This window comes from Oncorhynchus tshawytscha, linkage group LG08, assembly GCF_018296145.1.
Source record: "Oncorhynchus tshawytscha isolate Ot180627B linkage group LG08, Otsh_v2.0, whole genome shotgun sequence".
NCBI classification, from domain to species: Eukaryota; Metazoa; Chordata; class Actinopteri; order Salmoniformes; family Salmonidae; genus Oncorhynchus; species Oncorhynchus tshawytscha.
Window position 1 is genome coordinate 49,397,953 of NC_056436.1, and position 13,656 is coordinate 49,411,608.

Consider the following 13,656-nt stretch of genomic DNA (forward strand, 5'->3'; position numbering starts at 1 on the left):
TTGTGCTCACTGCTGTAACAGGATTTAAAGGACACATATTTCTTGTTTCAGATTTAGCTCTTTTTGTTCACTTGGTTGAGAATTCGCTGTAAGAAACACGGAAGCCCAACTAGCCTAGCTAGCCGACAGTCTCAAATGGAGGTCGCTGTTGAATGTTTTCAATGCTGCAGGAGCTGTGTTTATTTTGCTCGATTCCGGGACAATGTGACCTCCCGGACTTTCAATGTAGCAACTGTTTGCTTGCAGAGGACTACAGGGGCGAAGTGACTACTCTTACATGCTGAACACACCGCTCACCTCGTGTGCGAGAGCGTTACAAAATAAATGTACACATACATGTTATTCAATCATTGCACCCACACTGCCCGTGGGCATGAGCGAGCATCTGCGTGGCCAGGCGCTAAAATAGAAATTGGTTGGTGACACTCAATGCGCTGCAAGTATTGGCCTCTCCCATATCCTCATTGGTTTTTAGGGGCATATACCGACGTGCCATATCCTCATTGTTTTTTAGGAGCATATACCCATGACACAGACGAAGTCAGAACTGCAACTAGGCCATTCAGGAACATGTAGGCACTGTCATAGCGAAGTTGGCTATCTAAGCTCATGTTCAGAAACACATCATCGGGTCTAAAGGCACTAAAAGGTACTTCTTAGATATAAAGTTGCTTTTGACAAATTAAAACCTCTCAGTTTGTCACTTTCAAGAGATTGGCATAATAACATGTTCTACTAAAAGAGATTCTCTGGTACTTTTGTGTACTTTTTAGCCAGTAGTTTTGAAAGTAGTGCTCACAAGCAAAAAGTGGTCCCTGGACATTGCATACTACCTCACATATGTGCAGATTTTTGTTCCACGTCATTGCTCTCTCTCTCTTGCTTTGCTGTGTGTGCATGATGTGCCTCTTGCTAGCTCACTCAAATGGCGAGGGTCTGAAGCTCATTGGTTGAACTGAAATTGCTTGAGGGCTGGTCCATGTGGGGGGAAATGTAGGGGAAATGATGCAGCATAGCTTCCAGAAAAACAGTCGCTTTTAAACTAGGGATTTCATGGCTAAATGAGATAAGACAGTAATTATGCATGTATGAACTATACATTGGTTTTTTAAAAGTAGTTAGTAGTCACCAAAGTTAAAGAGCATTTGTAAAAAATAAAAATACATTATTTTTTATTGAACCTTTATTTAAAACGGCTAAATGTTCTCTACACCCCATGGCAAAAAAAAGTCTAAAACATAATTTTTTTCTACCCACTGTCAATAGTGTTTTTCTCACAAGGTGGCTGTGACTGCATGTGTGGGTATGGATGTGGGTATACAGACATTTACATTTGAGTCATTTTGCAGTTTCTCTTATCCAGAGCGACTTATAGGAGCAATTAGGGTTAAGTGCCTTTACTCAAGGGCACATCGACCATTTTGTTTTAGAAAGTCTGACCCGGGGATTCGAACGAGCGACCTTTCGGTTACTGGCCCAACACAAGCCACTGCAGCCCCCCATGATGAATTCAGATTTTTGGTGGCCCCCACCCCCATCAAAGTTGCCCATCCCTGAGCTTGAAGGTTATATAAACTGCTGCTAGCATCTCTGGCACAGCATCTTGGTCATAACCTGTCACTCAGTTCACATAATAATACCCCATAATAGTCATTGGTGGATCACCAATGATTATCACCAACTGCTTTTTAGAGTAGGCTAAATTAATGTGACTGCACATTTGCCACCCAGATTGATTTACAGTTTACAATAACTGTTACACACATCCTGGAATTTACCTTGCACACCCATGCTAAGGTCGTCACTAGTTATCACAGCCACAAAGTAAAATTTATGGTTTAACCCGACTATTTACAATTTCTCTTCTTAAATCTGATTTTAAACCAGTGGTATTCGGGGGTCACAGAGACCTGCAGTTGGGTCACCAATATTTTGCCAAAATAATAATAATTATTATTGTATTTATTTTTAGGAACAAAAAATTAAGAAAAGACTACCATTTTGATAAGAGAGAACCTTCAATAAATAATTGCATTTTCATTTGTTGATTTTAAAAATCCAAATGGACCTATTTTATGGTTGTGTCATTAGATTTGGGGTGGTGTCCCCATAATTTATGTCCGAACAAATGGGTTCCCCGCTGAAAATGTTTGAATGCCACTGTTTCAAACCTACCCTTAACCACATTTTTTTTACCGTATCCCTAAACATAACCTTAAATTAAGACCAAAAATCGAATTTTTGTTTTCATTAAATTTTACTTATATCGCTCATTTTGACTTTGTGGCTGTGGTAACAACCCCATGCTAAATCTGACGTAATTGTTTACAGAGGAACAACAAACGTGGAGAGTGAAGGTAGCTACATTCAAACATACTTGACCATTGAAATGTGTTGTACAAATACATTTTTATGTTGAATATTCACTGAATAATATACGTAATTGTTATATTTTAATTACAGATTCATTTAAACTAATCGAAGACTGGCAACACTCACTATGCCCTCGTATTCACCCCCCTTTCGCGACGTACTGCCTAGCCCAGATCATGTCCTACTAACGTACTCCTAGCGAGAAACAAACATATTTGGCTAGCTAGCCAAAGATTGCGGAACCCTATCTTTGGAAATATAATAATTACTGTGAAATTCGTTTGTTTTAAGACGTGTAACTTCTAACCGTATCCATACCTCTTTTTTATCAACTGAATAAGATGTCAACTCCAGCAAGACGGCGTTTAATGAGAGATTTTAAACGGTACGTGGGAAGAGTAACGTTAGTTAGGGCTAGGTGAATCTGTTCAGCTAGCTAGCTTACTTCACAGCTAGCTGGCTAAATGTTAACTTTCATCTTATCAAACGTATCTGCTACTGGGTAACTTAATTTACTAGCTAACACTTGTGTTAACAAAGATAACGTTACAGGTTAATCGTTTCAAGTTGTAGCGAACTTTAGCTAGCCATGCCAGTTAGCTCTATCGTTAGCCTATTTAATTAGCTCGCTAACTGCTAACTAATGCTAACCATCGAAAATAAACGTATTTCTCAGGCTTCAAGAGGACCCCCCTGCTGGAGTTAGTGGAGCCCCTTCTGAAAACAATATCATGGTGTGGAATGCCGTAATTTTTGGGTAAGCGACTGCACTTTAAAAGTAGTTGCTAACTAGCCAGAACAAGTAACGTTAGTTGTGTAGTACAGAAACGCCGCTACCCGCACATCAATGACATGTCAACGTGTATCCAACGTAGAGTATTATTAGCTATGAACTTCCTGTTTATTTTCAAGCAATTAACTTCTAGTACAGCTCTTAGCCGAAGCATGTAAAGTTATCAAGCTAGTTTACACAGGTGATTAGCTATATTGAAATTGTTTTCTCTCTTCCCGCAGCCCAGAGGGAACCCCTTTTGAAGATGGTAAGTAGCTAACGTTAGCTAGCTGTGTGTTGACTTTCTGTAGCTGCTACATTTTGGTGTATGTGTTTGATAACTCAAATGGAAGTGATCAGTACCATGATAATGGCTCATTAATTGGGAGAGACCTGCTAGTTGGAACAGTACATTGTAGACCAGGTGGTGTCTTATCGGAAAAGTACAGCAATCCAGCTGAATCAGCTTCTTTCACCTGTTGCATGGTTGAGCTGAGATTACTGCCTGCCAGCAAGTGAATGACGCCTGTGAATGGGTTAACCCTTGTTTGTTTTTTCAAAACCAGGGGATTGTATCTGTTTATGGCATGTCAGTCAGTGAATATGCCTTATCAGACCCTAGCTCCCAAACTCTAGGTGGCATTCTGGCATCTCACTACAGTTCTCAGCCATTAGCTTTGCCCACGACTGCCTCGTGAACTAGATTCCCTACACTGTTTTAACATTTAGAAAAGTCAGTAATCATTTATTGTAATACGGCGTTCAAAACATATGGCCCTTGTCTTTCATCAGCGAGAAAGAATGCTTAAAATATAAAAAGCTACACTTAGCAGTTTAGCACAGATCCATACAGCTATGTGTGCCTCCATCTGACAGAACTACACTTTCCGAGTTAAACTTACACACAGGTGTTCGACGCATGCTAGATTGCTAATTAGCACAGGTGGTAGTCTCTTGTCTGCCATTTGTTTTCTGTAAACAAGCGCTGTAACATGGAGATATGTCTGTGTGGGAACACTAACCCCAACCCCTATCGAGGTGTGTAGGGTTCTTATGCTTCCAAAACCACGATGCATGTTAATATTCTGATTGAGCGCCAGGGATCGTTAAAAAACTGCCCCCTACAGAACACCCCTTCGACTCTTATGTGTGATCAAGGGCTAATCAGGCCCACCAGCCACCAGTAATCCTCTGTTCTAGTGAATGTCTGTGATTGAGTTGCAGTTATGTACATTAGGATTTTTTCTCTGTATACTAGATAATGTTCTCTGGTATTGGAATAGCTGCAAAAATGTATTGGCCAAATACAGTATGCTTATGCTATTTGGTTGCTCAAAACATTTGACAGCAAGAACAACTTTGAATTTAAGACCTTCTGTTTTAGCTTGGTCCCAGATCCGTTTGTGCTCTTGCCAATACCAACTCCATTGTTGTCATTGTCAAGCTAACCGGTTAACCTTGTGTGATTTAGTGCCCACTTTATAAATTCTCTCATTTCAGGAACTTTCAAACTCACAATAGAATTCACAGAGGAATACCCTAACAAGCCTCCAACAGTGCGTTTTGTCTCCAAAATGTTTCATCCAAACGGTACGTTTTTCTTTTCTGGAAAGGAGGTGGGCACGGCATTTTAGAAACATGCTTATTGCTTACAGGATCCTTTTTATAATGGAACAGCTGAATCTTTGTCAACAAGTCAATCCACCAGTCATTGTTATGAAGAGTAAAATGTATGTTTTGTATTGTGCAGTCTATGCAGATGGTAGTATATGCTTGGACATTCTTCAAAACCGCTGGAGTCCGACATACGATGTTTCTTCAATCCTAACTTCAATACAGGTATACTCCAAAGATTTCCAGCGGGAAATACTCATAAATCGCTGGATTCTTTCCTCGTAAAGATCTTTTGATGTGCTTTAATTAGTCTTCAAATATCTGTGTTGTCTGATTCAATGTTAGGAACAATTTCTTTAAAAAATAAAGTAAAAAATGAATACTGTTGTTATTAAAAATTGTCTTATTGCATTGTCCTAGTCTTTACTGGATGAGCCGAATCCGAACAGCCCAGCCAACAGCCAGGCAGCTCAGCTGTACCAGGAGAACAAGCGGGAGTATGAGAAGAGGGTGTCTGCCATCGTGGAACAGAGTTGGCGTGATTGTTGACCCCCTCACCATTCACAAAGAATGAACAATATCCAGCCTCAAGTTGAAACAAAAACACCGAAGACAAATCTCTCATAAAGGAAATGAAATGCACATCATGGTTTAAATCTTTCTCTGCATTATGTGTGTTTGTAGTGAGGTTTGTATGTTGTCGTGGTATCACTTCATGCAGAATGCTCCTCCTAGACAAGAGCACATCATTTAACAATGTACATTTACTTTAATCTGGGTTACTTACAATGTAATTTACCCCCATATTTCTATCTTGAGACAAAAAGGTATGTTCATTTGTAGTTACTTTTGTATCTTGTCATTTTAGTGGTTTTAAGTCCTCTACAGTGTGATTTGCTGTGTGGATCAACATTTTTCTTTTTTTCTATTCTTTGAATGTTTGGTTTCTAGCTTCTCTCACCCATTTGCCTTTTTGAAACTTTAGTATGATATTAACTAAGAAACAATATGATGAACACCTGTCATGGACTTCTATTCCCAACCAATGTCAATCTCAATATCCTATCCTTTTTTTTTTTTTTTTATGCACAAACCGTGTTCTTGTTGGGGCTTTGTGCCAAATGGCACTTTCATCAATGAATGATATGCATCAGGAATCAAGTGTTTCAGAAAGGAACGTACTTGGTGCACTTTCAAAAGTCCTGTAACTGTTGCAACAAAAAGAAAAAAAGCTATAAGTAACTGTTTCCATGGACAGTTTTTATGCAAGTCAAATGTGTGTATATGTGTGTGAATATAAAAATCACGACAGCTGTGATAGAAAAAGGGTGTTTCGGTGTACTTTTATAAATGCCAGATCATTTGCTCGTTTGACATGGTGTGATCTTTTTGTCAGTAAAATGAATTATGTGGGAAATGGCAGTGGCAATGCCTTTATGTGTAAATATTGATATAACCGTTATGTCAAAGTACATTTGGAGTCGTGGTGATATGGTGTGTGTGATATTCCCACTACAACTCGGTTTATGCAGATTATTAGGCTGCAGTTGAAATAAATTCTGATGAACTTCACAGGGGGTGAAAGTGCATGTGATGATCTTAATGCTGCTTTCCAATAAATATCGAGGGTCTTATTCTGGTGACATGATGATCGATGCTTGACTTCCATTTGACAAAAATATTCTTGATCTCGTCCATAATAATCTCATGTAGACTAGACCAGGGTTTCCCAAATTTGGCTTTGGGGCTCCCCCAAAAAACAAAATGTGCACTCAGTGGGGGCCCAAGCACCAAGTTTGGGAAACCCTGGGCTAGAGCACAGGTGCCAAGACAAGAGTAGGCACATTTGCTATTTAACGCAATAGTTTGTGGCAAAACTATCAGTAGAGTTGAAAATGCGATGGAAACACATTGAACTTTATACCTTTCTTCGGTACATAACTTAAGCGAAAAAGTACATTTTGTGTGCACATCACACACTGATTTTTTTATCCACAAGTGAATTTTGGTGGAAACATAACACTGGTGAGAAAATTGACACAAAATTGGATTAACTGCCTTGTTCAGGGGCAGAACGACAGCTGTTTACCATGTCAGCTCAGGGATTCAACCTAAAGGTAAAACCTTTACAATAGTGCTACAAACTTAGACTTGCAAACATTGAACAGAACTGGAATAGTCATTGTTCATAGGAACATCAGTGTTAACATAAAAATAAATGTTCCAATGCATTTTGATGAATATATTTGTAAATACACATCAGTCAACTCACAAGTATTGAAGTCCAGACAGTAGACAACTATAAGACTTCATTTATTGATCATTATTACAGCTGTGAAAACAAGCAGACAAGTTAACTATTCACTAAGACATATACATCTGACATTTCAAAGGGATCACAGCTTGCGCTTTTACCATGTGACAAAGATCATATTACAAGTCTTGGGGGCAGCTTTTATTTTTCAATTATCTAACTATCCAAGGGGGGAAAATAACATAGAAAGTATTGTCAGGGATGTGTCAATGTCAGCATATAGTTACAGATGTCACTTGATGTGATGCCATATACATTTTTACTAATGAAACGTGTGTAGGTAAAATGCCGGGCATTCTGCTGGTTTAGGCTATTTCTGTAGCCATGAAAAACATTTGCTAAAATGTTTTGAGCCTTTTTGTCAAGATACATAACTCTAATCAACTGTTACAGCACAAATCACTAGCATATTGTGCAAATGTGAAGCTGACAGAAGACCAAATTGTAGAATGACAAGAAGCGTTAAAACAATGCCAGAAAATATGCAATTGTAGGAAATGGAATGCAGAAAACACTGAAGTATTTCCCCAAAAGACAAGCCTAGAAGATTGAAACATCCCCAATAAAAGTACAACCTTTGCCCAGATCAGTCACACCTGTTTTTGTTCTGAAGTATCGGTCATCGGTAGTTTGTTGGAGCTATACTACATCCAGTCAGTGTGAGGCCTGAGGTTTCACCAGCTCGTAGCGTCCCACCTGCCCTTCCTGCAGGAGCTGGCCAATGAGCTGGTCTTTGTGCACTTTGCGACTGACGATGAGGAAGCGCAGCCTGCCCTGGCCATATGACTTACTCCGCAGGCCATACTTCTGGGATATCTGGTGGATCTGCTTGCGTTCATCATTGTTGAGTTCAGTGGAGAAGCGCAGGTCATCCTGGCGGTCTGAACTGGCATAGTTACGGATGATGTCCTCAATGTTCCGTTTGGTGAGCTGATTCCCAGACTTGTCCATGTCCATACCCAGTCCTTCTCTGGAGAACTGCTCTTTGACCTTTATGGGTTCAGAGATGCCCTCCCCTTCCCGGCCCAATCCGCCACCCTTCCAGCCCATCTTGCGTAGTAGCTGATTCCCAATGTTATCCTCCTTGATCTCCTGTCTCGAGGCCTCCTCACCAGAGCGCGTCAGAATCTGGTGGCGAGAGAGGGCGTCAGCATTACCCTCCTTCCGGAGGTTAGATTTAACCACAGCCTGTGTCTGCCTGAGTGTGGCCAGGGCTTCCTCTGCTGCAATGTGCTTCACCGTTTTCTTGGGTCCGATGCCTGACGCTACATACTGACCCTCCAGGTATACCTCACACCTCCAGCGGTGATCTGGTAACACTGTGAACTTATAATCGGCAGCTACCTTGTTGAACTGGGCAGTGTCATTAATGATGCAGATGGCATTGTCTGAGTTCTCTAGGATGACCAGCTCACTCAAGTGTTTCTTCCTACCACCCTGGTGACCGAAACGGCCACCCGATGGATCAGAGGGATTGTTCCCTCGGGAGAACTGCTGTGGTTGTTGTTGCTGCCGGGCTGCCTGGTTCATGCGCAGTTTCCTCACTGCCTCTTCAGCTGCTGTATGTTTAGATGTCTTCTTACTTCCCTTGGCCTGTGCCACCAGTTCATCCTGCAGGTACACACTACATTGCCATGCACTGCTGTTGGGAACCACATCAAACTTGTAGTCAATCTTCATGCGGTTGAAGGCGGCAGAGTTGTTAAGAATGCAGATGGCATCATGAGCGTTGTCAACAATGACAAAATCGGTCCAGTGCTTGCGTTTGTCAGGCTCGTATTGCCCCTTGGAGCTAGGCGTCGGCTTATCCTCTGGATTACGCAGTGCCGGTAGAAAAGCAGGGGTAGGGCAGTTGATCTGGCAGACCACAATATCATTGACCAAGGAGTGTTTGAATTTGCGCTGCACTACACGCACCTCCACCTGTTTAAAGAAAAGCTTAATAGCCTGCTCAGAAGCACGGTCCCTGGCCCCGTTTTTGCTTCCAGAGTATCCAGTAGCAAGGTAAACACACTGGCATCTCAGCTCACAGGCATAGCCATCAGTTGGTACTTTCCTGTTCTTGGGTAGGTCTGCTGGAGGGATATCTTTGAGGTTGACATAAATGTACTCTGGGTTGGTCTTACAGGCCTGGATGCTACGGCTTAGCATGAAATTGTAGTTTGGAGATTCAGCTCCACACATGAATGCGGGGTCTCTTAAAGTGACAGCTATGGCAGATGCCACACTATTGATCAGCCTCTGCTTTTCATCCAGTACGGCTTGAGATATGGGGATGGGTTGTGAAGAAGACCCAGAAACTGAGGGGCTACTCCTCCCTGGGCTACTGTAGACTCTGCTGAATGGCCTGCTAGATGAGGGTCTGTCCTGATTCCCTCTGTCCTGATGCCCGAAGCCAAGTCCTTGGCGTCCTGAATCCCCCCAGCCCCCTGATCGACTGCCCCCTCCATATCCATCAAACCTAGGGGCCTGAGAGTATGAGTCCGGCTGCCTAGTGCTATGGGCTTCAAATCTGTCTGAGTAGTCCTGCTGCACTTTAGTCATATAATTTGAAGTGGATCCTCGGCTCCCATAACCTAAACCACTTGTGCTACCTGAGGGTATGTCTCGATCTCTCTCTCTATCACTTTGTCCATCTCTGTCCCTCCAAGAGTCAGAAGAAGAACCGTATGATGAAACTCTGTCAAATGCTGGTCTAGCTGCAGAGGAGCCCTGAGCTCGGTTGCTGCCATAAGACGGACGGTCAGAGTCCCGCTGTCTCAAACTGTTCACCTCACTCCTCCGGCGTTCCTTGTCATTCTCCTTCTCATCATTACCAGACCCGCCATTGCTGCCGCCACTAACAAAGTGCACAGGCTCAAACAGCGGTCTGGAACAAAATTTGGACACCGGCATCTTCCTCATTGGCTCTTCTCCTAACATTAAAGAACAAATCAGAGAATCAATCAATGACAAGTATAAAACAATAATATAACAATAAAAAAGCATATAGTATACATTATGTTGAGGTAAGTTATTTGCCACCTTCCAGTAGATAAGCAAAATACTTCAACAACATCCAAAATGAGTTCAGATGTGGCAAGGAGTTTAATCTGAAGAACCAAAATCACTCACTGCCATCTGATGAATTGGGTCTCTTTTTTGCTTCAGCACTTGGAACTAGGTCAAAGGAGTGCATTTCGCCAATGTAAATCCCTTCAGCCATATCCAGCACCTCTCTCCTCAGATCAGGTCCATACCTTAAAAGAAAACAGAGCTGTATTAGGTAAACAAGCAAAATGTGTATTTCCATGTTAGCACAGTAACATACTGACACTTTATTACCGGAAATACTCTATTAGGGAAAGAACTTGTGTTGTTATACTTCCCACATCAAATTTAGGACTAAAAACAAATCTGTAGGCAAGGTAGATGCCCATTTCATTATCCAGTTGTCAGGATAGGCTTTGTTGTTGGACAGAGAAGCACATGGGGGGTGATGGGGTGAAATAGTTCTCTAAATTAAGGTCAAATTCAAGTCAGTTCAAGTAATGTTCTTCTTCTGAAATCCCACCTGCACCCCATGATGAAGACATTGTTTGCCAAAACTATCGATAATACAATTTCACAATAAATTGTTATATGCCTACCACTGTTCCTCACTTTCAAAACTCATTGACAGAGGGATTTAGCTGTGTAAATGTCGTCATTACATTAGGAAGATGGCACCAACATAACTAGTGATAGCTAACAAACTCAGTTTACAGACTGCAGTCACAGGTTATCCATTATATTGACCAGATACTCAAGTGGCAGCTCTAAAAACGACAATAAATGTCTTCAAAAATGAAAGGCAGTCGGTTGGAGGCAAGATCAGATGGGCCCATTCTAGCCAATGAGAGGGCAGAGACGCGGGTGAACGACAGGAACAACTCCCATATAGTGTGTTTTGTTTTTCTTTTCGAAGTTTCCGGGATGTCACCTGTCCTACTTATATCAGTAGTCGTAACAGTCTATGCATTACGAAACTTCTATTCGATCAAATAAGCCTCATGTAAGCAAATAAACCATTACATTTCTTTTGACCAAATTCGACACTCATTGAACGAAAAGCTTCTCGCTTGGTGAGGGTGAGCGCCACCTGCTGGAGAAGACAGGTTTTGGGCCCAGTTATGCCTCTCGCTTCGCCTCTTCCTCTGCGCAAAAACTATTACCAGCTGCCAGCATGGCCACTATCGCTAAGAATTATGGGGCTCAGTGATAGATCAATAAGAATAGGCTGACTGATGCTTCAGTCAAAACCGTCCATTAATGTGGAAACTGTAGTTATTTATGCTAACATTGGCTACATTTCTGTTTAATTACGACTCCCATTTCGTGCACAATATATCCCCTCCAAAAATGTCTCCGAAGTATACCGATTTAGCGTGCACACAACTAGCACAACAGCTAATGTTACCTAGCTGGCTACGTTATCATTGAAGTCAAATAATTCAAGCATGATTTGCTCATTTTAGTTATGATTTCATCTGCAGACAATTATCTGACTAAAAGTAAAACATGTTATCTGGCGAAACAAGTGACGCAGCAGACGAGCAAAGATGGCTAACGGTAGCTAGTTAGCTCATTGGAAGAAAAAAAGATTGATGCATCATCTTGCACGGAAATGTGATATGAAGCACGAGACAGATTTTGTCGAATAGATTTTTTTAGCTCAAATGAAGATTTGAGCTACTCTGACCTCTATGCGAAGTTCCAAGTCCAACGTCTCTTTGTTTGTACCTTTTGATGTCAGTTTTTCAAAAATAGTTAGCAGGCTAGCAAGTTCAATGCGTATTGAATGTCCGTAGCTAACTAACAGCTTCGGCAAAGGCTTCGGTCATCACCATAACATCCGGGGGGGGTCAACGCTGTCAGCTAGCTAGCTGATTAGACTCGAATGCTGCAGTGGTAGCTATATTGAGACTGGTCGTTATGTGGCATTCAGAAATGTGTTGAGCAATTGCAGAATTACACTCGAAGTGAATTTACAGTAGCTACTCGCATCAACCTCCCATAATAACCCTCTTTTTTTGTCCCTCTGAAATCGTGGCGTCAGTTTCCGCATGCAACCGCGGAGCTGGTAGCAGACAGGCAGAGGAACTAAATATATTGGAGGTGGTCGACTGTATTATCTTATGTAGCAGAGGGACTAAATATATTGGAGGTGGTCGACTGTATTATCTTATGTAGCAGAGGAACTAAATATATTGGAGGTGGTCAACTGTATTATCTTATGTAGCAGAGGAACTAAATATATTGGAGGTGGTCGACTGTATTATCTTATGTAGCAGACAGGCAGAGGAACTAAATATATTGGTGGTCGACTGTATTATCTTATATAGCAGAGGAACTAAATATATTGGTGGTCGACTGTATTATCTTATGTAGCAGAGGAACTAAATATATTGGAGGTGGTCGACTATTATCTTATGTAGCAGACAGGCAGAGGAACTAAATATATTGGAGGTGGTCGACTGTATTATCTTATGTAATGTGTATTAGGTATACAGGGGAGCAAAAAAGTATTTAGTCAGCAACCAATTGTGCAAGTTCTCCCACTTAAAAAGATGAGAGAGGCCTGTAAATTATCATAGGTACACTTCAACTATGACAGACAAAATGAGGGAAAACAAATCCAGAAAATCACATTCTATGATTTTTAATGAATTTATTTGCGAATTATGGTGGAAAATAAGTATCTCAATACTTTGTTATATACCCTTTGTTGGCAATGACAGAGGTCAAATGTTTTCTGTAAGTCTTCACAAGGTTTTCACACACTGTTGCTGGTATTTTGGCCCATTCCTCCATGCAGATCTCCTCTAGAGCAGTGATGTTTTGGGGCTGTTGCTGGGCAACACGGACTTTCAACTCCCTCCAAAGATTTTCTATGGGGTTGAGATCTGGAGACTGGCTAGGCCACTCCAGGACCTTGAAATGCTTCTTACGAAGCCACTCCTTTGTTGCCCCGGGCGGTGTGTTTGGGATCATTGTCATGCTGAAAGACCCAGCCACGTTTCATCTTCAATACCCTTGCTGATGGAAGGAGGTTTTCACTCAAAATCTCACTATACATGGCCCCATTCATTCTTTCCTTTACACAGATCAGTCGTCCTGGTCCCTTTGCAGAAAAACACCCAAAGCATGATGTTTCCACCCCCATGCTTCACAGTAGGTGTGGTGTTCTTTGGATGAAACTCAGCATTCTTTGTCCTCCAAACACGACGAGTTGAGTTTTTACCAAAAAGTTATATTTTGGTTTCATCTGACCATATGACATTCACCCAATCTTTCTTCTGGATCATCCAAATGCTCTCTAGTAAACTTCAGACGGGCCTGGACATGTACTGGCTTAAGCAGGGGGACACGTCTGGCACTGCAGGATTTGAGTCCCTGGCGGCGTAGTGTGTTACTGATGGTAGGCTTTGTTACTTTGGTCCCAGCTCTCTGCAGGTCATTCACTAGGTCCCCCCGTGTGGTTCTGTGATTTTTGCTCACCGTTCTTGTGATCATTTTGACCCCACAGGGTGAGATCTTGCGTGGAGCCCCAGTTCGAGGGAGA

General features: G+C 41.7%; 2 protein-coding genes across 4 annotated transcripts; one reads left to right on the plus strand and one right to left on the minus strand.

Annotated features, from left to right (window-relative positions):
- Positions 1 to 2,257: 2,257 nt before the first annotated feature.
- On the plus strand, positions 2,258 to 6,402 carry LOC112256384 (ubiquitin-conjugating enzyme E2 A). Its single transcript, XM_024429599.2, has 7 exons — positions 2,258 to 2,357; positions 2,715 to 2,758; positions 3,050 to 3,130; positions 3,388 to 3,413; positions 4,646 to 4,735; positions 4,896 to 4,984; positions 5,180 to 6,402. The coding sequence occupies exons 2-7, from the start codon at positions 2,715 to 2,717 to the stop codon at positions 5,306 to 5,308; spliced, it is 459 nt and encodes a 152-aa protein (XP_024285367.1). The 5' UTR covers positions 2,258 to 2,357; the 3' UTR covers positions 5,309 to 6,402.
- A 652-nt stretch (positions 6,403 to 7,054) lies between these two features.
- Positions 7,055 to 12,135, minus strand: LOC112256383 (NF-kappa-B-repressing factor). Of its 3 annotated transcripts, none has more exons than XM_024429598.2 (3): positions 11,835 to 12,135; positions 10,188 to 10,312; positions 7,055 to 9,988 (listed from the first exon to the last, which is right to left on the minus strand). In XM_024429598.2, exons 2-3 carry the CDS (start codon positions 10,276 to 10,278, stop codon positions 7,728 to 7,730), a joined length of 2,352 nt encoding a protein of 783 aa, XP_024285366.1. In that variant the 5' UTR covers positions 10,279 to 10,312; positions 11,835 to 12,135; the 3' UTR covers positions 7,055 to 7,727. The 3 variants fall into 3 exon arrangements, with proteins under 3 accessions (XP_024285366.1, XP_024285365.1, XP_024285364.1); XM_024429597.2 differs by having other exon boundaries at positions 11,794 to 12,134; XM_024429596.2 differs by lacking the exon at positions 11,835 to 12,135 and adding an exon at positions 10,703 to 11,685.
- Between the last annotated feature and the right edge of the window lie 1,521 nt (positions 12,136 to 13,656).

Coding starts and splice junctions, on each gene's coding strand:
- LOC112256384 (XM_024429599.2), top strand. CDS start 2,715: ATGTCAACTCCAGCAAGACGGCGTTTAATGAGAGATTTTAAACG. Junction 3,131..3,387: donor TGGAATGCCGTAATTTTTGG/GTAAGCGACTGC, acceptor CTCTTCCCGCAG/CCCAGAGGGAACCCCTTTTG. Junction 4,985..5,179: donor CAATCCTAACTTCAATACAG/GTATACTCCAAA, acceptor GCATTGTCCTAG/TCTTTACTGGATGAGCCGAA.
- LOC112256383 (XM_024429596.2), bottom strand. CDS start 10,728: ATGAGTTTTGAAAGTGAGGAACAGTG. Junction 10,313..10,702: donor TTTGAAAGTGAGGAACAGTG/GTAGGCATATAA, acceptor TTTTCTTTTAAG/GTATGGACCTGATCTGAGGA. Junction 9,989..10,187: donor ACCCAATTCATCAGATGGCA/GTGAGTGATTTT, acceptor CTTTAATGTTAG/GAGAAGAGCCAATGAGGAAG.